This window comes from Fistularia commersonii, chromosome 30 (genome assembly GCF_037954325.1).
Source record: "Fistularia commersonii isolate RoL2024-O1a breed Wild chromosome 30, RoL_Fcom_v1.0, whole genome shotgun sequence".
Lineage (NCBI taxonomy): Eukaryota > Metazoa > Chordata > Actinopteri > Syngnathiformes > Fistulariidae > Fistularia > Fistularia commersonii.
In genome coordinates this window covers 5,706,021-5,728,030 of record NC_141313.1, presented here as the reverse complement: position 1 = coordinate 5,728,030, position 22,010 = coordinate 5,706,021, and the positions used below count along the sequence as shown (strand labels likewise).

At 41.0% G+C, this 22,010-nt stretch overlaps 2 protein-coding genes across 2 annotated transcripts; both read left to right on the top strand.

Moving 5' to 3' along the window:
* Positions 1-568: 568 nt before the first annotated feature.
* Positions 569-2,313, top strand: fabp4a (fatty acid binding protein 4a). Its single transcript, XM_086178059.1, has 4 exons — positions 569-724; positions 928-1,103; positions 1,189-1,290; positions 2,028-2,313. The coding sequence occupies exons 1-4, from the start codon at positions 652-654 to the stop codon at positions 2,079-2,081; spliced, it is 405 nt and encodes a 134-aa protein (XP_086034185.1). The 5' UTR covers positions 569-651; the 3' UTR covers positions 2,082-2,313.
* Positions 2,314-15,789: 13,476 nt separating this feature from the next.
* fam8a1a (family with sequence similarity 8 member A1a) lies at positions 15,790-20,622 on the top strand. Its single transcript, XM_086177978.1, has 5 exons — positions 15,790-16,336; positions 16,851-16,971; positions 17,230-17,353; positions 20,102-20,241; positions 20,363-20,622. The coding sequence occupies exons 1-5, from the start codon at positions 15,952-15,954 to the stop codon at positions 20,505-20,507; spliced, it is 915 nt and encodes a 304-aa protein (XP_086034104.1). The 5' UTR covers positions 15,790-15,951; the 3' UTR covers positions 20,508-20,622.
* The last annotated feature ends 1,388 nt before the right edge of the window (positions 20,623-22,010 follow it).

The following is a 22,010-nucleotide window of genomic DNA, read 5'->3' as shown; positions in this document are numbered from 1 at the left end:
CACATAGTTCTCACAGAACATTTTTGATCTTACACATACCACTATTGGGTTTCCAATGTGTTTTCTTGATCCATTAAGTGTCAGGAAACCCAGAACAAGCATTGATGCTCTTAGCATGTGAGAGCAGTTAGCTAGTTACAAACCTGCAAAATGTGCCATTGTGAGGATTTCATTTTTGGAAGATGTCTGGAATAAAAAATATTTGAAGTCCCAAGTCTCTCTCAAATAGAGCACCTTTACTACCATTATTTATTCTGTTTTCAGATGACCGTCAGAGTCCTCATGATTTTAGATCAGGTAAGAGAAATAATCTGCAAATATGATCAAAATAATTGTTTGGGCATGAAATAGATGGTATGCTTATAACCCAAAAAAGGCAGGCAGTTTAGACTGCGAAATTAACAATAACTTGACTTTGGGGAAAATTAGCCTCAAGAAATTGACTGAGAGTTCAATCGGAGACGCTAACAGCAAGGAGGGGCGGGATTTCACCGCTCAGAGCTGTGGCGTCACGAGATCTGATTGGTTCCCGCTGAGCGGCCGCACGTACCTCTGGACATTTAAAAGCGGCGTGGGTCTGTTTGTATCAAGAGTTCGGATCCAGTCGCTCCTCTGTCTCGTGTTGGGGATTTCACACCAAACGCTGAAACCATGGTTGAGAAGTTTGTCGGGACCTGGAAGATGATTTCCAGCGAGAACTTTGATGACTACATGAAGGCAATTGGTAGGGTCATGTGTGTGATGAGCGCGCGCGCCGCCCCATTGATCTTTGCAAGCTAGCTATTCACATTTAAAATCTTGAATTAGCATAATGGCGGAAGAATGATAACACGTCGTTGGCGTACTAAAACCTGTTTATAAACTCATTCAGGGACGGGAATAAGTAGTAAAAATGTGTATTAATGTCCCTCTCTCACCTTCGCCCAGGTGTGGGATTTGCAACCCGGCAGGTGGGGAACCGGACCAAACCCAACTTGATAGTGACCGTGGACGATCAGGGGATTGTATGCATGAAGTCCCAGAGCGCGTTCAAAACCACCGAGATTAAATTCAAACTCAACGAGCCGTTCGACGAGACGACCGCCGACGACAGGAAGACCAGGGTCAGTTGGCTTTCCGGTGACCGGCAGTGTCACGGCACCGTCGCACCGGCGTTTACGGCTTCTCTGTGTGTGTCCCCCCCCGCAGACCGTGGTGACCCTGGAAAACGGCAAACTAGTGCAGAAACAGAGCTGGGACGGCAAGGAGACTAACATCGAGAGGGAGGTGACCGATGGGAAGTTGATAGCGGTAAGGATGTCACTTTCTTAAATGAAACAAACAAACAAACAAACAAACAAACAAACAAACAAACATATGAAGTCAGTTAATACATTACCGGACCTTTTTCAAAGCCTGCATTTCTAAGGAGATCCAGTTTAATTTGGATGAAGAAATGCAACACTGCACGTTTAACATTATTTTATATATTTACATACATTTTCCATTTATTGATAATGATTTCCCATTATGAATATTTATTGCTACTTAATGCATCCAATATTGTATGTTCTTATGACACTACATAATAATATACACTACATAAACTACATAACATATATATTATAGCAGTACTTATTGCATGCACACACACGCACACACACACACACACACACACACACACACACACACACACACACACACACACACACAGTATTATATGAAAATAAGCTCTTCCAAACTCGGGTTTCATTTTTTTGGCACCACTGCAAAAAATTGATAGTAAAATATGTAATATTCATGTTGTTTAATTTAAAGCAGAATAATATTCAATGTCTAAAATATATATTACATATATTTATTTTTGAGATCTTAATTTGGACTATTGTTTAACCTTGCAGAGTTATAGAATTTTTTATCTAGTAAGGGGTACTGTTATTTGTGTTGTTTTTTTTTACACTGTTTCAAGATACTGTCAGTGAATAGATCTCAACTTTTGCATCTGCACACCGATATTCTGACAGCATCTTATCACTGTGTCTTCACAGAAGTGCATTATGGGAGATGTGGTGGCCGTGAGAACGTACGTGAAGGAGGTTTGACGGATCCTCTCCCACTTGTTGAACACATTGCTGGATGATAGGCTCAGTTTAATGAGCTTGAACCAACCGAGAGTAATGGCCCAATCTGCTCTTCCTATTCTTTATCTTCATTGTGTTGCCCAAATAAAATCCACGTGCCTCTGTTTTGCAACATGACACATTATAATTTCATTGGAATTGGAATTGTTGTGGTGATTTGAATAAAAATGACTGAAAAAATTGTTCAACTTTGCATCTGAGACTTCATTCATTTTTCATAATGGTTAATGATACTTTTGAAGTGCACATTCAATTATTACATTCTTGAAAGCTTTCCAGGCAGAAAGCATGCCAAGAAATGCTTAACAAAAATACTCGCTAATGGGAACATGCACTTAATCTGACATGTTGATTTCCTGACTTCAGTGGTGTAATCCGACAAGTATCTTACTGTAATTAACATTTTTAAGGTAATTCCTTTTTATGGGGGGGGGGGGGTCAATCAGACAAAGACAGCATTTCAAACACATTATTCACCGAAAAGTCAAGCTGGTGACTTGTGATCTGTGTTGGCAGGGACTCTTTGAGGAATGTTACGCCTTCATAAGTCTCAAGAATATCATGCAGAGAGCAAAGGGTCAGCGGGGAAATGTTACCCCTCTTACTTTTTTGGAGGTCAAACGTTTTCCATTGCTGATATAGTGGAAGCTGATCGTTTCTGGATAATTTATTGTCTGGTTGTCCCTACAGATGTCCCCACCCTTTGGCCACTGGTCAAGTGTGTGTGTGTGTGTGTGTGTTTGTGTGTTTGCGTCTAGGGGGGATTGTTCCAGAGGCGACTGTAACTTTCCCATGACAGGAAAGGGAGACGATAGCACTGATTGGACCTAATGGTCAAAACAGCTGAAACAGGTGAAACTCTGAGCCAAAACTGTTGTTCCATTCTGTTAGGACAATAGTACTGGCAGCGGCTGAGGATGTGCAGAGTTTGAAATCCTGCAGGGTGCCAAATGGATACATGTGGAAGGCAAGCAAAGGTCATGAGTGTAGCTGTGTTAGTGTGTCATTAGCCTTGAAAAATCATTGGAACTTGGGGAATGGTGCTGTAAGGTCTTAAACCCTCTTGGAAGTGGAAGTGGTAGTATTTTGCCATTGTAATGATGATGGCAATCTACGTTGCCATTGTAATGATGCTAGAACATTACATATATTACACAAAAGTGATGAATTTATGGATGATGTGCAGATTCAGGGCCTTAGGAGAAACTGTTGTGCTAGTTAGTTAACTGGACGCCAAATCACTATGAGACAATGGTCAGTGGTTACCAACTCATCATGTTAGGACTCTGGTGACGCTGACATTTGTTCCTGAAAAACATGGCTTTCTTTCCAGGATCACATCAACAACAAATGTTTCCAAGCCTATTTTGTGCCAGAACTCCTAATGTCACGTGACTGAAATAAATCGTTAATAAAGATATGCTTATTTTGCAGTTATTACCACCACTTTTCATAAATTTTTTTAACTGGTATGAGAGTAAAGATTTGCTTTGTACTATCCCCTTTTATCATCACTTTTTTGTGTTTCCTATTTAATTTTGTATACGTACAGAGGGGGGAAGTGTTCTATGAAATGTTACACAACACTTGTGTAAAATTTTGGACATAAATACGACAAAATTATAATTCTCTTGAGAAAGTTGAACATGCCTGGCCTGGCCTTCCACATAATTGTCCAAGAATTTAAAATTCATCTTGCATTGCAAAGTAGTTTTTTTTTTCACTTAACATACATTTATTAAAACGAACACTCCTCAACTGTTTTTACCTCTTGGACAGGAGAAGAAGGGGCTCTGTGCCAAAGACCAAATACAAAGTCTTCCAAAGTCTTGTCTGACTAAAATAAGATGATTTAGAACTAGACTTAAAAAAAATCCAGCTATAGAGTATATCGTTCTTTAAGTAAATGTGTGCATGCAAAACATGTGCATATACCCTACATTTATATATATATATATATAAGTTGCACAGTACAATAATTGTATGTCATACAGTTGTCATACAGTTGTCATACAATGTCACACAGTTTTATCATACAAATGTCATACAGTTTTTTTTTTTTTCTTTCTTCGTTTTTTTTTTTTTTATCAAGGTCTGGAGAAGTTCTGTTGGAGCTTCAAAAGACCACATCTGCTTTGGATTGACATCCAGGTGCAACTACCATGTTTGGATAGCAGTGGGAGGGAGGGAGGGAGATCTTCACCTCTTTTTCTGAAGTAAGGCATGTTGTTTTGGTGGTGGAATCAATCTCAAGTGCACAAAGAGCAAGATACTTCCGCCAAACAAAGCAAAAGTCTTCCTGCGAGAGATGAAAGTGATTCCACCGTTTCCCACTGGTGATCATGAAGAAGAGGAGAGTTAGGATAGTGGAAGTGAAGAACCCACAGTTAAAAAAGTATTAGGACAACCCAAACTGATCCAATGACATACCGAGAAAGCAACCAATCAAACTTCGTTGACACGTCGTTGCATCACTGCACGCGGCTTGTGTGTGAACCCATGTTTGTAAAGGTTTGTTTATGTGATCTTCTCCCTAACAAGCACAACAAATGATTTGTCTTTGATACAGATTGTCATTACAAGATTAAACTCTTGTTCTTTGCATGATACCTGGAAATCCCCTCTTATGGCTGGTTATACACACCCTTCCTTTGCTTGACCTCAAACAGTCTGGTATTTAAGTTTATCACCAGGACAAAAACGTTTAAGAAACAAGCTCTCATGCAACAATTGCATGCCCTGCGCTTATATTTATTTTTGCCTCTTCTTTGTTTTTCTGTTTTTTCCAACCTAAAGTATAGAGATTTATTTTGAGTATATGCACAATATGCTTACACTTTGTGAATAAAGTGTCATCCAAACTGTCTTCTGAGTCTTAGCAACTAAAGAATAAGGTGCTTGCGATGCCAAAAATAAGGATATGAATGAGCAGAATATAGTAGGTTGATATTTTTGCCACCTCAGGAGTTTCTTTAGAATTACGGAGAACAGAATAATCGTGAAGCGGAGATTCATCGGGCTGAGTTCACTTACTGTGCAGCGTAAGGAGTGGATTATTGAAATCAGGTCAAATACAACAAACATATGATCAGATTTCCACACAATCCAGATTGTGCACATTCATGCCTGCATTTACAATTCTTTTGACATAAATCCGCTTCTCCCCATGCGTTCAAAGGCGAGATATTCCACTAACAAGTTTATGTATTTAGACACTGCTACAAAAGAGGGCCTGTTTTCAAATCCAAAGAATAACTGAGTTTTTCATTTGCACACTTTTTAGGTCTCTGATGCTGAGGGATGCCAAGTCATGGTTAGGTGTCTAAACCACACTGATAATAGCAGGTCTCTTTTTGAGCAAACCAGCAAATCATTTGACAATTCTGCAAAAAGTTTATCTAACCTTTTGTGATGTGAATGTGATATTTTAATCTCACAAACTGACTTCATTGGTTTAAAAATCTTGGAAAATAGAACTTATTTTTGCAGTACATTCTGTAATTTCTCTCTCAACTGCCATGCAGCATAATTCAAATCACCATGAAATGAATTAGTTTTAAATTTTGTTGAAGGAAATCAAAGAACAGTAAGCGGAGTAGCTTTTCTGCAGAATAAATCTGAATTCTATCAAACTAAACAAACAAGGAGAGACAGAAACTTCTGTCGGTATTTAAATAGCAAAACGAAAAAAATTCTCAGTATTCAGTATGTCTTCATAACTTTTTCATTATTGCTTGCTGTTGAATCTGGTTTCAGGCAAATTGGAGCAAAAACAGAATGAGTCGACTATTCCCCGCGCACCTACAGCACAAATCCCACTCCCACTCCTTTGTTTTTCGGCTTAGGTTTCTGCTGGAGGGAGGGGACGACCTTGGGATCAACTCGAAACCCAGAACAATACACTTTGCATCTCAGTGTAGGAGTCTTTGCCTCCGCACGGACACAAAAACATTAAACACACATCGGTTTCACCTCAGTCTACTGGACCTACGCAACACCTATCCGCGCTCATGATCCATCTCCAAGGGCAACCGAACTGCTGGCTCCAGTAACCGAGGCTCCATGGAGCCGTAGGGGAGCCTAGATGTTGCCATGCAACAAGCTTTCTTTCCTGCTCCGAGTTAGTTTTACTTAAGAATGAACTCCGACTTCATCAACAAGTCTGAACGTTATGCAAGTTGTGCCCTCAACGGCTTTACAGAGGAGGCGGCATCCGAAACGACCAGAAATGTCTGGGATTCTCTCGAAACACCCAGATCCGAGCATGTCAGAGAAATACAGAGAATGTACCATAAAGGATGTTTTAATATAAAAGAAACAGGTAAGGAAAGTGGAGCTTCCAAAAGCCTCTGTACTGCATATGAGGAAATACATTTTTGCCTCAGAGGACAGACAAAGGATGACTGCTTTTCAAATCCTCCCGGCAGGAGTTCCTGTCAGGGCTTAGCTTAGAACATGGCGCCGGTAAGTGAATGTATGGCTCAGAGGAAGGATGGAAATCTTTAAAGGGAGGCTATAAAACCCATTCCCATACTATTGTTCCCCCCCCACAGGAAAGCACAAGACAACCTGCAAAGCCGCCTCTGTGTCTATACGAATATATAGAGTTTATATACATGCACATTTGGAGTGAAATGAGGATAAGAAATAAGAAGTTAACAAAAAGTTTCCAACATAAGTCATCACATTATCAAGCCGCCCCACGTTCCCGCCTCCTGTGTGACAGGACATGTGATCTGTAATCTGGAGGTGGCGATGGAGGCAGGGGGAGCGAGGAAAAAGGGGAGAAAGGGCATGCTTTGAAATCCCTGTGTGTGTGTGTGTGTGTGTGTGTGTGTGTGTGTGCGTGCGTCTAAGTATGCATGTCTGGATGTATGTGTGTGTGTTTGTGTGTGATAATGCAAGATGGGAGGTAGCAAACTGTGGACGGGCTGTGTTTGTTCACTGTTCCAGCAGTCTTTGTGCTCAGCCCTCGGAAAGAACTTGGTGACTTTATAACATGCAGTGAGGTTTGTTTTGTGGCCGCAACCTGAAGAGAACTGAACTTCTGTTGAGGTAAACCTCAAGCGTCAATCATTATGTAATCGATAAATCAAACAGACAGGATGACTTAAATATAGAATAGAATAGAATAGAATAGAATAGAATAGAATAGAATAGAATAGAATAGAATAGAATGGACAGTGCAAGAGAAGTTATCAAAAATAGAAGAACTAAGAATAAGCAATTAACAGTGCTCCCAAAAGGTAGGTAAACAATGTGACAATATATAAACACTATAGACATGTGGAAAAGTTGCGACTAGCAGAGAACAACAGCAATACTTGCAGTGGTAGCCGTGCAAAAGTAACACCTATGGAGTCTATGTGAGTGGATGTATGGGAGGGTGAATGAATGGTGAAGGAATGAAAGAATGAAAGAGAAGCCTCTTGAGAGCAGAACTGGGCGTTAAATAGTCAAACAACGGCTGGCATGAAGGACCTAAGGAATCTCTCCTTCAAACACTTGGGTTGAAGATGTGTGAAGGAGAGATTCCTGCTTCACGTCAGTTCAGTTTATCGTTTGATTCATCATTTTGAATTTATTTGCTATCCTTTTCAATGCTGTTTCATTGCCATATTAAAGGATTTGATTTTTATGGGGTATTTTACAACTATCTTTCCAGCTATTAAGACACCCGTGACAACATTGTTACTATGTTTTAACCACCTTCATGATTTGCGTTTTTCCAAATTGAATTTATCTTTTTTAGACCAAAGAACAATTTTTGTTCTTTTCTCGTATGTGTTTCTATGGTTTTCACGGCATTCAGAATTTTTACATTTCTCACCCCTTCCACAAAAATGAAAGCGAACCATAAACCGTGTGACGCCAATTTGAAAATCACCATCGGCCTGCCCTGGAGCCGGTCTCCTCGCAGTCTAAACCAAACCATACCCATACTTCAGAGTTACAGAGCGACCCAATGAAGATCCAAACTGCCCGTGCCAGACAGACTTAAACGATAAACACAGAGACAAGGAGTGGAGGTGGATGTCTGTTATTCTTTGTTGTGGTTTCTATGCCATAAGAATTCACACAGACGCACTGACCTTCTACTGCAGGTGCTGTGACCGAATGGTTCCGACTCCTCAGAGGTCACCCTGCTGTTTGGCTGCCCTGCTTTTCTTTGGTGACGTTTACACACACTTAAATAAGCCTCCTATTTATCTCCTTTGTCCTTATGAATAAGCCGTTTTTTAGAAAATCTGATTGATCAGAACTGGATTTTTTGAAATAGTGTTTTTGTGGTTTGAATCATCTTCAATCATCATGGTCAATTTGTTATTTTGCGTCTGTTATTACTTGATTATTTCCAAGAGGGTGAAATGTCATGGGTAAAGCAGCCACAGATGCCTTAAAATCTGTCAGACGTCACCGAAAAATCTGAAAGAAATAGTCTAATGAAGAAAAGAAAATGAACTGAATATTCCCATCCGTCCAACCATTGTCTACCGCTTATCTGGGATCAGGTCATGGGGGCAGCAGCTGAAACAGAGAAGCCATGACTTCCCTCACCCCGGCCACCTGCTCTTCCCGAGAGATCCCGAGGCGTTCTCAGGCCAGCCTGGAGATATAGTCCTTCCAGCGTGTCCTGGGTCTTCCCCGAGGTCTCCTCCCAGTTGGACGTGCCCGGAACACCTCACCAAGGAGGCGTCAAGGAGGCATCCTAACCAGATGCCTGAGTTACCTCATCTCATCCTCTCCATGCGGAGGAGCAGCGGCTGTGAGCTTTGAGCCACCCGGATGGTCGAGCTCCTCAACGTATCTCTAGGGGAGAGCACGTACACCCTGCGGAGAAAGCTCAATTTAGCTGCTTGTATCTGTGACATAACTGAATATTAGAGTGACATTGAAAAAAAGAGATCAAATCAGACACAACTGAATGGAAAATAACATTCGGAATTAAAAAAAAACAATTAATTAGCGGGAAAAAAAATCGATGTGTTACCTCAATTCTCAATTTTCGGAAGAAAATATATAAATAAAAATTGAGGATTGTTGTCGTCACAGCCCTCTTTCGATAAAATCGAAAGGGTATGCACAAAAGTCAAAGAGCTAAGAGTAAGGGATGTGTAAAAGCAAGTCTGAATGAATAGCCTGCACAAAGGAAGGTTTAATTACATCTTTATCTCTGCTTAGTGCTGCTAAGAGGACAGACAGTCTGGACCTCGGAAAGTCTAATCACACAAACAATAGACACGCAGGAAAGTTGGCTTAAAGGATACTCTGGGATGCATAGCAGCCGCTTCCCGGCAATGCACCGGAAAGATAACCGCGGCCTGCGATAAGTGGAAGGAGAACGGAAGCCGGATCCTTGAAGTAGCTTGCGACATGTACTTTTAGCGGCAAACACCCGGGGCGAAAGGGGCACCTGAATCCGAGTTTTGTCGTTCCTTTAGCTTCTTTTGTAAATGGAAGGATGAAAGAAAGAGAAAATGTGTAGGCAGGTCTGAGGTCAGAGGGTTTTGCAGATGTTGCAGGAGATGCCCGTGTGAAACTTGTGGAAAACCAGTCGGCTGCCGCCCTCCTGCATCGCACAGCTGCACGTTAAACAAACAAGCAGCCTCTTCTGCTCGCCCCTCGTTTCCGCTGCCACTTGTAAAGAGAAGAAAAGCCTGGAACGGGACAGCTGACAAAGACCTTCATCGCATATTTCCATGGTTCTTTGCAGAACATTCACATTCAAACGGGTTTTTCACAATATTTGCATCCAAGAAACAATGTTCACACCAACGGGGAGCTGCTTCAAAAGCCTTCAGAAGGTCGGTGTCTCAAGAGCACTTGAAAACAATGATGCCCTGTGAAAGTATGATTCAGAATTTGATCTAGTGATCAGAACTATTTGTACAGCGTTGATATGTACCGTGTTGGGATTAAATAGGTATGAGAAATATGAACTGCAGAAAACATGATATCAAGAATTCTCCTGCCTTTATCCATAAATGACTTGAAACCAGGGAGTGATTGCAGTATACACATATGCCTTGTGGGATGGTACCTAATGCCACCCATACATCTGAAGACTGGAAAAAGAATCTTGGAAAGGTATCATCTCACACCTTCTCACATCTAAAGATTAATCTTCAAAGCTTTAAATCTGACACTGAGATTTCAGAAAAACTATTTCAGTCCATCGCTTTTCCTTCTCCTCTCGGTCATGATTGGAGAGTTGACATCGTACAAGCTGGGCTGGGACGTCTTTTGCCGTTCCTGTTCAGCCATTCAGCAAAAAAAATACAGTTTCTGCTGCCAATACTGCTCTGGTGATTGTCAACCGGGTTTACTTTTGCTGGTTTTGCCGTTGCTCATCTATTTGTTGTTGCTTGTGGCTATGAAAAGACTGAATAACTTTATATCAGACATGTTTGATATCACCGTAAGCCCAATACTAGGAAAAGACTGGTCTAAGACTGCTCAGATTACTACCTTACACTAAAGGACCGAGATGACAGAAGCGCGCTGTGACTCCAATAAGATTCCAGTACAACTTTTAAGATTTCATTACGACTTTCAAAGTTTTAAGTCTGACACTGTGAAAATTTAGGTGTAAGCCAAGCATGAGAGAACCGATGGAATTAAAGAGCATAATGAATGAGGACTTTAAGGGTGCATGAAAATAAAGAGAAATAATTGAGGAGGAGGATGAAGAGGAGGAGTCTTTGCTCTGGGTCTGAGGGTGGACAGTCTCTCCTTGGGTGTTCCTGTCAGTTCAGCAGGGAAGCAGACATAATTCACTAAATTGGTTCCCACTGTTCCATGAATTCAAGGAAAAAAAAAAAATGAAACAGATTTTTTTTTTCTCCCGTCTTTGCTGAAGGTTGCGAGAAACCCTGTCTCCCGGCTCCACGTATTTTTTTTCTTCTTTTACATTCATTCTGTCACACAAAAGCCACATGAGGATATTTGTGGAATTATTCAAAAGATAAACTTTGGAAAAATCTATGTCTGGGCAAAATAATATAAAAGCAGCAGTGCGACCTCTCTTTCTCTATGGAGAGTGCTTTTGAGTGTGCAAAGAGATTTTATCACAAAGTGTCAGAGTTATTTATCTAGAAATCACATGACCTCCCAAACGTTCCACTTCCCCACAAACAGGATGACCCCTTTCCCTACATGCTCGGGATGCCTGATGGACGCTTTGTTCATTTCTTTAACCTGCGACCCACTGGCCACATTCTGACTCTTGCAGTTTTAATCTTTTGTATAGACCGAGAGCTTAAACCGCCGCACAGTCGGGCGAATCAACACGCCAGTGCAAAAAAAACTAATGTGAGGCCAGTATGAAGGCAAATACAGTTCCTCTTTGAACATGAGCGTGTCCCCTGACAAATGTAAAAGTTCAAAAATAATCTTCTGTGCTCTGTTATCTGTAGGAACTTTATGCACCATCGCTAAATTCCACATGACTGTGGGAGTCACTCATTTACCATAAAGGCTTCAGGGCAAATCCACTCATTAGAAAATTTCCAATGAGTCAGTTGTATAAAACTTGATCGAAACAAAATGATTATTATTTTAGTTTGATGTTCTAAAGCTGCTGAGCAGCAAAGCATTCATGTGCTTCACACTTTCCGATGTAGTATGTTCAGGAATAAATAAGCATATCTTTATCTTAAGGGACTGCTCAGGATCATCCGTAATGTGTCTTACATAGAGTTGGATGAGAATTCAAAAATTCTGTCATAATTCATCATTATTGGTAATTTTCAGCATTTTTGACGTAATTCCTTTTTTATAATATTACATATCATGTACACCTTTAATTATTTAGAGGGAACTTAATAAATAATTGCAAATATAACTAGTACAAGAAGTTGAAGAGAATAATGGATTTTAATTTGTTATTTTTTAATTAACTATTTTGCAAACCGTAAGCCAGACAGGTGACCTGTAAGGGTAAATTTCCATTCCCTAATATTTTGGTACTGTCTGCATTTTTTTAATGCATAATTGCCATAAGAGGCTATATCTCCTGTTTTCAAAGTTACGCTTTGTTTCTTCCAAAGACCTGAACTCCGTCCATTTCGCAGGAAGAATGGAGGATACAGTGATGCAGTGGCACCGTTCGGTGTCTGAACACCCTGAGAACACTTTAGAAAAATATTCAGATATCATTTACAGTTTTGGTCGTGTCAGTTAGAAGGCTTTCAAGCTCTTAGGATAAATAAGTGGTTGGACGACGTAGCTTGAAAAAATTTGAACAAGTGCATATTTTGTGCATTTGCCTGCTGCCGCTAATGAAGATGCAGGAAGCCAATGACAGAGTTGAAGGTCCAATTTCTAACTGGCCTTTCAAATGGAGGCCCTATTTCGACAGGTCATAAAAGAAAATGTAATACAATTAGTTGTAGTTTTGCTCCAGTCACTGTGTCTCAGTCATTGCAAATGAGCCAGCATGGCACTGAAAGCAGCATGAAACACAATATTGAACTGTTCTGTTGATGGATTATGAGCATCCTGCAGTCACAAACATGTGCCCAATCGCCGCCTTGTTGCAATTAAAATTTCCTGCATGATAGAAAGTGACTCACAAGGACTGAATCTTGGGAGAAAAAAAAAACATTTTCCGACCTTGTTCCGTTAGTGTATGTCTAGGAACATGATACACAATCTCTACAGACACAGCAAGCTGATTCACAAGCCTTTTGAAAACAATGTGAACCATTTTTTCACCTTTATGTGTCTGCTTCACATCCAGTGCTTTGCAGAAAAGAAGAGGTCAAATATGAAAATAAAAGAACTCCATCATAAACTTTTAACTTGCAGGGGTCCCATCACAATGTCCAGAGCTTAGAAATGGGAGTTTCCTGGATAAAACTACAAATGCTGATGCTCACCACAGGATGCACTACATCACTGTGACTCAAAATTCCTGCTGCTTGGTTCATGTTCCCACTCTCAGACTCAGTCCAACACTAGGAGATCAATTCAATGAAGAAACATTCATATATTCTGAAGAGAAACAAGGCTTCAATCATAGATGAGAGGTTTATTTGCATTTAACTGCCAAATTAATTGTGGTGCTGTCACGTTCTCCATTAAAAGTAACAGTAATAATAATCCAAAAAAGAATTTGCTCCCTTTCCCTACCCTGATGTAGGCTAACAATAATTGTTATTACATAATATTTTATTCAGCTGTTAATATTTTACGGCTGTTATTCTATATACATTTTTTCTTAGTTTTTGTTCCAACTGCGTGGTTTCCAGAAACAAAGGGCCCATTTCCTAATATTCTGACACATTTACATCGGTCAAAAGGAGACTACTTTATACTTCCAGCTCACCTAATTTTAGACTGGGATATTGTTCCCTCAACTCTGCTGATTTATTTCCTAAAGTTATACATTTTGTGTAAAAATATATGATGTCCCAGTTTATGTATGATATAATATAGGATGCATTGTTATTATTATCAGTCTACTGGAGTATTTAAGATTGATTCCAGATTGATCAACTGCAGGATCAAATTTCTCACATCTCTATTATTAAGTGACAAAAAAATAATATATCTAGATGTATATGTGCTATGATAATGTAATGTGGTCATCATAATAAATACTGTAGTACTATAAGTACATTTGCAGATTATACTTCTTTGTTTTATGAATTACAATCCAGGGGTTTCAACAACAACGGAGTACTTTGCATTTATTTAGAAGTTGATCCACCACAAGTGGACACTGCATTTGAAAGGAATGCTTTGCAAACTCTTAATCCCGTATCTTTTGTTTTGCACAAAAATGCATTAGCTATAAAGTTGCAGCAACGCTGAAATAACGTTTGGTGTAACAAAAGCGAAAAGCGCAGTATTTTCCCATCACATTTGGGTGAGAAAGAGGAAAGCAATTTCCCCAGAATAAAAAAAAAAAATCCTTTCTTTCCACCTGTTGATAAAACTTTGCCAACCCACTACGACAGTAATGAACCCCCCCTTTCTCTTAGCTCTCTTCCAGTGTACCAACTCTGATAGGAACACACACACACACACACACACACACACACGCACACCTCCACAGACGTAATCCCTCCAGGTTATTGGGTTCTATGGGGGTCAGCGTTTGCTGGATGCAGCTTTTATTTGGGCCTGATTACTTTCGGGCACAGTCATCGACAGGGATAACATCCGCCTCACTGGCTCCATTCACTAGACCAGGCACAATAATTTAGAACTGGCAGACCTCACACCTAACCCACAGAGCCAGGCCAGCCCAGTCAGCAAATACCCCCCTCTTCGACCACCCCTTTTAAATCAGAGAGGAGGGGGGGAGTACACTGAAAGACAGAGAAAGTCAGACAGAGAAAGAGAGAAGTCAGAGAGACAGCAGTGTGAACTAGTCATAGTGCAAAAAGGGAAAAAGATATGTGTTTGTGAGAAAAGGGAAGAAGATACTGTGATAGAGGGAGAGAGAGAGAGAGAGACAGCGAGTGAGGTGGGAAGAGAGGAAGGGAGCGCAAAACACCATTTTGTCAGGCGACTGTCCAGCAGTTTTGTTATGTTAATTGAAGCTATTTAATTTCCGCTGTGGTGTTTTGGTTTTTTTTTTCCCCGATCTGTGTCAAAACTAAAGATTTGACTCTGAACTTTAATGTTTGAGAATCAATCACTTTATTGACAGTGCAAAAGTCAACCCCTGCTGTAGATCGAAAAGGGCAAAAACTGCAGTTTTGTTGCCACATGTTACCTCGTGTGATGGATAGATAAGGGACATTTACAACTACAATCTGCACATAAAAGAAAGACCATTTTTCAACGTTTTTTGTTGATTATGACCTTTACAGCAAATTTATGACCTTTACAGAAGCATTATGTTATTCTGATAGGTACACTTGCTCGTCCTTGCAGAATACAGGAAAAGCACGTTAACGCCTCATTAATTAGACCTGCCCTCTGCTGCCCTCCCGCGGTGAGATCTGGAAAATAACTTTTTGAGTTGAGACCGTGGGAAGGACAGTCATCCTCTTCATGCTGCAGAATATTTCGTATGATTGTTGATCGAAGTCTGCCCTTTAATAAGGTAGCAAATCTCTTATCAATAACCCTACCAAACTTATCAATACTCACAGTAACACGGAAACGTATTTGGCGTTACACAAAATATACAAATAAAGAATACAAACAAAAGCATTTTTCGAATACATAAAATGTTAAAGATATATCTTTAATACTTTTGAATTACTACTTTAACTTGTTTTTGTAGTTATTCATGGGGAATTCATTTGAGAATATTATGATGTACTCTTCAACAAGAACGAATGGCAATATTGTAACGTTGCATCGACATTTGTTTGTTAAAAGTGCATGAATTAAAATCTATTTTAATGTTATAAAACCGTGCTTGTTAAAAAGTATTATTTTGAATTGAATGAGTAAGAAAGCTCGGACTAACGATACACGGCTTCTGAATGTGGAAAAACACACAATAGTCCTTTAAACGGAGTTTACCATTATTACAGGGGGGGGGGGTGTTTATCATTAATATAACTAATTTCCCGAAATATAATGGTACATGTGTCACTCTATATACCACTCGCTTCGATATCATACCTTGCTTTCATATAATTAAAAAAATACGTCATAATTATGTAGCAGAAAAAATATGACGTTCCCACTTTGGAGAGGACTTTCGCCGTCCCGGAAACAGCTCTATTTACAAACACACTAGCTAGCATCATTGTGCTTAGGTGCAGGTGGGATGAACGGAGCTAAGGAGGGATTAACCAAAGGCGTAACAACCTTTAAAAAGATTTCCCTCTCAAAGTAGGGGAACCGGTGAGGTGATTCGGACATGTTAGCGAGCACGGATGACAAACACCACCTCCCGAAGATCGACGCAAAGGTGCCGAAGACATCCGCAACGACGGATTATTGTGCAAAGTTACAGCAGTGGATGTGGCAGTATTACTGGGGAGGCTCTCACTGCCACTGGGCACCTGCGTCTGCCTCCCCCTTTCACCGCACCGGCAGCTTTCCTTCCCCGTCCTTTCCCGAAACGACCCCGAGGGCCGGCCACCACCCGTTCGACCGACCAGACGGGTCCAGCCTCCCGTATCCTCTCAGCTTCCCCGCATTCTTTCCTCGAGTAGAAGCGGGGTCGAGACATGCCGCGACCCGAACCCCCGGCGTCGATGCCCGGCAAGCGCAGCAGCAGAGCGGGCCTCCGGTTCGAGCAGGTAGCGGCGCAGGTTGCTAACGTGCTAACATGCTAACGCTCCACGGCCCATTTCACCACAATGGACTGCATTGATGTCCAGCTTTAATTCCACTTCAAGCGGGGAAACAGGCCTTAGTAAACATTTTGCAAACATCATTACCTTCTTTGATGCGTTTTCAGGGTCCTTGATTTCAATTGTCATCAGGCGTTTGACATGTGCAAAGTGCCTGTAAAAACAGGACCGTTTATTGCCTGTTATGCTACCTTACAAATATTGTCATGACATTTTATTTCCACCAACACCACAAAGATAAGAAAACAATTGTCTAAAATGTCATTGCAATTCAGGAACACTAGAGAGAGTATGAATGATCTGTAAATAAATAGCAGACAGTGAGACTTGGCTAAAAAAGGAATTTTCAAGAAAATATCAATTTCAGCAAGTGTTAACATAGGCAGTGACATAGTGGCTGACATAATGGAGAGACAGAGTCATCATTTGACACAAACTGTTATGTTGTCATGTTTCACAGGACGCGAGTACAAGATTCCTTCTCCACTCCAAAGGGTCTTGGCTGAGGCCGTGGACTTTGTCATCTTGTTTTGTGTGAAGGCCACCGTCGTGCTGTGGATCATGCATTTGAGTGGCATGAAGTCAGTAAAGCCACCAGTTATTAATGTCAAAGGGGAAAAAAAAATATTCAAGGGGAAAAGAAATTTAGAGTTTAGAGATGAAAATTATCTTATCTGCCATTCCTATTTATTACATCCCCAGCCCATGCCTTTAATGGTCACCTGATTAGTACCTGGAAAAATTGAGCACTCAATCACTATGGGATATTTCAGTTTTTTTGAAAGTAAGTAGATTTTTGTCTCTCTCTCACTTTTGCTGTCTCTCCTTGTTTTTTCAAGGGACATTGCCAAATTTATTACCCAGTTCATCGTGGAGGAGATCGACGAGAACACGACTATCGAGGATTTGCAAAAGATGATGGCAGTGGCCCTGATCTACAGGGTGCTGGTCTGTGTCTACGAGGTGGGTCAAGTTTTTAATAAACAACAACGTGTTGTTGCCTAGAAAGTAAAGTAAAGAGGTTTTATTCTTTACTAAATTTTATTCTTTGCCTAAATTTTCTCTGCTAATTTAGGCAGTATATGGCCCAGCTCTGTGTCACATTTCCCATTTTGTAGTGTTTATTTAAACGTATCAGTGTTATCAGAGGTTACGGAGGACATTCGGTATGAAATCCAAACGACCCAATTCATCATGATACCTCACGTGGAAATTAAAACTCGGGATCTTTCCTCAGGAAAACATTGGAATTTACCCAGACGCTCAAATTTTGTCCATTCACCTGAGGTGCCTGAGTGCTAGAGTCAAAGGTCTGGCACAGTGCAACATGTGTTTCCCACCGAGGACAGTGATGCAAGGATGCTGTCACGGTTGCCTGAGATGAAATCATGACGTGTCTCGGTTGACTTCTGCATGAGTGCGTTGCTTTCCCAGGTGGGAACCAGCACAGGGACCTATAGGCCCCTCCTTTAAGACAAATGCCACCCGCCACCAGGATTTTTAACCCTGTTTGTGTAAACTTGCTTACCCCTTCTTCTTTCAGCTTTTTGGTTAAGAGCTGTCACGTCCTGAATGCCTCCTTTGAATTTATCCCTTGAAGTGGGCAAGGGACGAATGAAATGTAAAATGTGGCAATTAGTTCAGTCATTATGGTCAGGGGGCCAACTCCAAAAGTTAGCATAGAATTTTGTTTGAAAAATCTTGACAGAACAATCTTTGAACTCTTACTGAATTTCTGGATTGTTATAGCAGAAAATGTACTAGAAATGGAATTACATACAGTGGGGGAGAACAAGTATTTGATACACTGCTGATTTTTCAGCTTTTCCCATTTGGAAAGCATGTAGAGGTCTGTAATTTTCATCATAGGTACTCTTCAATTATGAATGACGCAATGTAAGACAAAAATCCTGAAAAACACATTGAATTATTTTCAAGCAATCAATTAGCTTTTTTATTGCATGACATAAATATTTGATACATCAGCAAAACAACTTAATATTTGGTACAGAAACCTTTTACAGAGAACACCAGTTACAGAGATCGGACATTTGCACACACTGCAGCAGGGATTTTGGCCCACCCCTCCATACAGATCTTCTCCAGATCCTTCAGGTTTCGGGGCAGTCACTGGGCAATATGGACTTTCAGTTCCCTCCAAAGATTATCTGTTGGGTTCAGATCTGGAGACTGGCTAGGCCACTCCAGGACTTTGAGATGCTTCTTACGGAGCCTCTTCTTAGTTGCTCTGGCTGTGTGTTTCGGGTCGTTGTCATGCTGAAGACCCGGCCATGACCCATCTTGAAGGCTCTTACTTAGAGGTGGGGGTTGTTGGCCAAGATCTTGCGATACATGGTCCCATCCACCCTCCCCTCAATACGGTGCAGTCGTCCTGTCCCCTTTGCAGAAAAGTTTCCCCAAAGAATGATGTTTCCACCTCCATGCCTCACAGTTGGGATGGTGTTCTCGGGGTTGCACTCATCCTTCTTCTTCCTCCAAACACGTCGACTGGCGTTTATTCCAAAAAGCTTTTTTTTTTGTCTCATCAGACTGCCTGACCTTCCTCCATTCTTCCTCTGGATCATCCAGATAGTCACTGATAAACTTCAGACGGGCCTGGACACGTGCTGGCTTGAGCAGGGGGACCTTGCGTGCGCTGACGGCGTTGTGTATTACTAATGGTTTTCTTTGAGACTGTGGTCCCAGCTCTCTTCAGATCATTGACCAGTTCCAGCCATGTAGTTCTGGGCTGATCCCTCTCTTTTCTCATGATCACTGATGCTCTGCGAAGTGAGACCTTGCATGGAACCCCAGACTGAGGGATAGTGACAGTCATCTTGAACTTCTTCCATTTTCTAATAATTGCGGCAACAGTCGTTGCCTTCTCACCAAGCTGCTTTCCTATTGTGCAGGTCTGCAATTCTATCCTTGATGTCCTTACACAGCTCTCTGGTCTTGGCCATTATGGAGAGGTTGGAGTTTTTTTGATTGAGTGTGTGGACAGGTGTCTTTCATATAGGTAAGGTGTTAAAACTGGTGCAGTTAATGAGTGGAGAGCAGGAGGGACTGTTAAAGAAGAAGTAATCGGTCTTGAGAGCCACAATTCTTACTGGCCGGTAGGTGATCAAATACTTATGTCATGCAATAAACTGCGAATTCGTTACTTAAAAATCATACAATGTGTTTTTCTGGATTTTTGTTTTAGATTCCATCTTTCACAGTTTAAGAGTACCAATGCTAAAAATTACAGGTCTCTACATGCTTTGCAAGTTGGGAAAAGCAGAATCAGAAGCTGTATCAAATTCTAATAATAAACTATGGGAATTAGACCCCCCAAAACAGTGAAATATGCAAATTCCCTAGAAATAGTAAAAAAAAGTTTGCAGTTTTTTTTTAAAAGAAGATGTAAAACAATATGGGTTTGATTTAAAAATGCTAACATTTATAATGATTTTCTGCTTCTCTGATTGTGTCCATTTTATTTGTCTGGTTAAACCATAATGGGGTAGGGAGGATCAAATATATCTAGGGACTTACTTTGGGGCTCGATGTTCTGTGTAGTTGTTAACTGGCAGGCTGAAGAGATTCAGTGTTGACCTTGACAAAGAAGGCTAACTGATGTAATGACAGGCGATGATGTCTTTAAAAGGGCTTCTGAATGTCATTTATTTTTTTCTCCAAGTTGTCCCTCCACCCTCTCGTCCTCCCCAGGCCATCTGTATCTGGGGTGCAGGTGGAGCCACTCCGGGGAAGTTCCTGCTTGGACTGCGGGTGGTGACATGTGACACATCCACTCTGGTCCAGCCTAACCGTGTCCTGGTGGTTCCGGCGTCAAACGTCTCCCTCTCGGCGTAAGTGATGAGCTGTCGTGATCTTCACTGCCGCTGTCTCTCGCTCTCTCGCTCTCTCTCTCAGTGATCTTAACTTACCTGCTGCTCAGCTGTCGTTCTGTCTCCTCTTTGACTGTCACAGCTCCACTGTTCGGGCGCTGAACAAGAACTTCTCCATCGCCTTCCTCTTCCCCGTCTTCATCACTCTCCTCTTCTTCCAGCACAACAGGGCCGTGTACGACGTTGTAGCGGGAACCATTGTTGTCCAGCACAGAGAGGGCAGATAGTCCATCCTTCTCAAAATGTCCTAAAGATTAAAAAAAAACAAAAAAAAACTGTCTTACCTCAAAATAAAACAAATAAAAAGAGTATTTTGCCACTTGCCTGCTGTGCAATTTATCCATCCAGACTGCTTTTTGTGCGAGATGAATAATTCTGAAGTTGTAATCAGTGCAGCAGATTCAGTCCTTTTCTGAGAATAATCTGAAATAAAATAAATCCATCTGTCTTTGATAAAGGTAATAATTGCATTTATCTGAATACATTTTATCGAGACAAATTTCTTTAAAACATTTAAAGCATAAATCAGTTTACCAATAACTGCTTTGATTTTTTTTGCAGATGGTATGAACTGAGCTTAATCTTGCAGGAATGCTCAATTTTGTATGAAGATGCTTCATTTAAAATTTAGTCAAATCCTAGACTATCTGGGTCAGGGAATCCTTGCGCGCGCACGTGTGTGTGTGTGTGTTTGTGCGTGTGCATGTATGTGTGTTGTGTGTATCCCTGTGGGTGTACAGTAGAGTATTACCGCCATGTAATGTTGAGGTCGTTTCAGTGGGGTTGTGCCGCCTTAGTTGGTGATGAAAAGGAGCTCCGCCATTGGGCAGCGGTGATGACAACCAAAGGAGCAGCAGCCGCTGTGGCTAATGGGAAAAGGAATGTAAAATTGAGATAAAAATGGCCTGGCTTTTTTTGCTAAACTTTCCAAATATTTTGTGAGAGCGGGCCTGCGAGACTCAAAGAAGGAGACACTTACTTCAATAAATGAATCACCTAACTGAATATATCATTGGACATCATTCACCCCTGGGGTTAAAGGACCATGCCGACCTGCAGGGGGCAGCGTAGTCCCACTCTCCTGGGTGGTGCTGCCCTTAGAATTCATTATATATCATTATATTACATTATACATTATATATTAAATTATATTACTCATTGGTTTAAATTTTACATCTGAGGAGCTTTGTTTCTTGTATAATCTAGTACATTTGCATTACATCTTTTCAAGGGACCGTGTCAGAGGGGTCAGACCCTCTACCATCCTCTGGTGGTTGTGCAGGGAAACATTTGCTAGGCAAGCGCATATTAACAAAACGGATATAAAAAAGTAATTTGACATCCAGCGTCTATCCTTTGAAGCACTGAAAATATACAGGCAGAACAAGGAGCAACAAACATGTCTGCCAGGATGGTAATGTATACCATACATGCCCAGTATAATTTAGTGTCTTTTAAATAAACAGGGACTGATGACAAAGCACTAAGAAAGTCACAAAAAAAAAGCCAGTTTCACACTACTGTAGAAGTGAGTGCTCTCTGAGAGTTTAATGGCGAGAAAAAGGTATTAACCGAATTGACACGCCGACTTTTACTATTTCTGAAGGAGGTCAGGATGATGTGTGCTGACTTGATCGGGATAAAAGAAACACAACCTCCGCCTCATGGAGACGGTTTCAATGATGGCATCACACGTACCATTGTTGAAGTGTCACAGTTGATCCATCTTT

Coding starts and splice junctions, on each gene's coding strand:
- fabp4a (XM_086178059.1), top strand. CDS start 652: ATGGTTGAGAAGTTTGTCGGGACCTGGAAGATGATTTCCAGCGAGAAC. Junction 1,104..1,188: donor CCGACGACAGGAAGACCAGG/GTCAGTTGGCTT, acceptor CCCCCCCCGCAG/ACCGTGGTGACCCTGGAAAA. Junction 1,291..2,027: donor CCGATGGGAAGTTGATAGCG/GTAAGGATGTCA, acceptor GTGTCTTCACAG/AAGTGCATTATGGGAGATGT.
- fam8a1a (XM_086177978.1), top strand. CDS start 15,952: ATGTTAGCGAGCACGGATGACAAACACCACCTCCCGAAGATCGACGCA. Junction 16,337..16,850: donor CGGGCCTCCGGTTCGAGCAG/GTAGCGGCGCAG, acceptor CATGTTTCACAG/GACGCGAGTACAAGATTCCT. Junction 17,354..20,101: donor TGCTGGTCTGTGTCTACGAG/GTGGGTCAAGTT, acceptor CGTCCTCCCCAG/GCCATCTGTATCTGGGGTGC.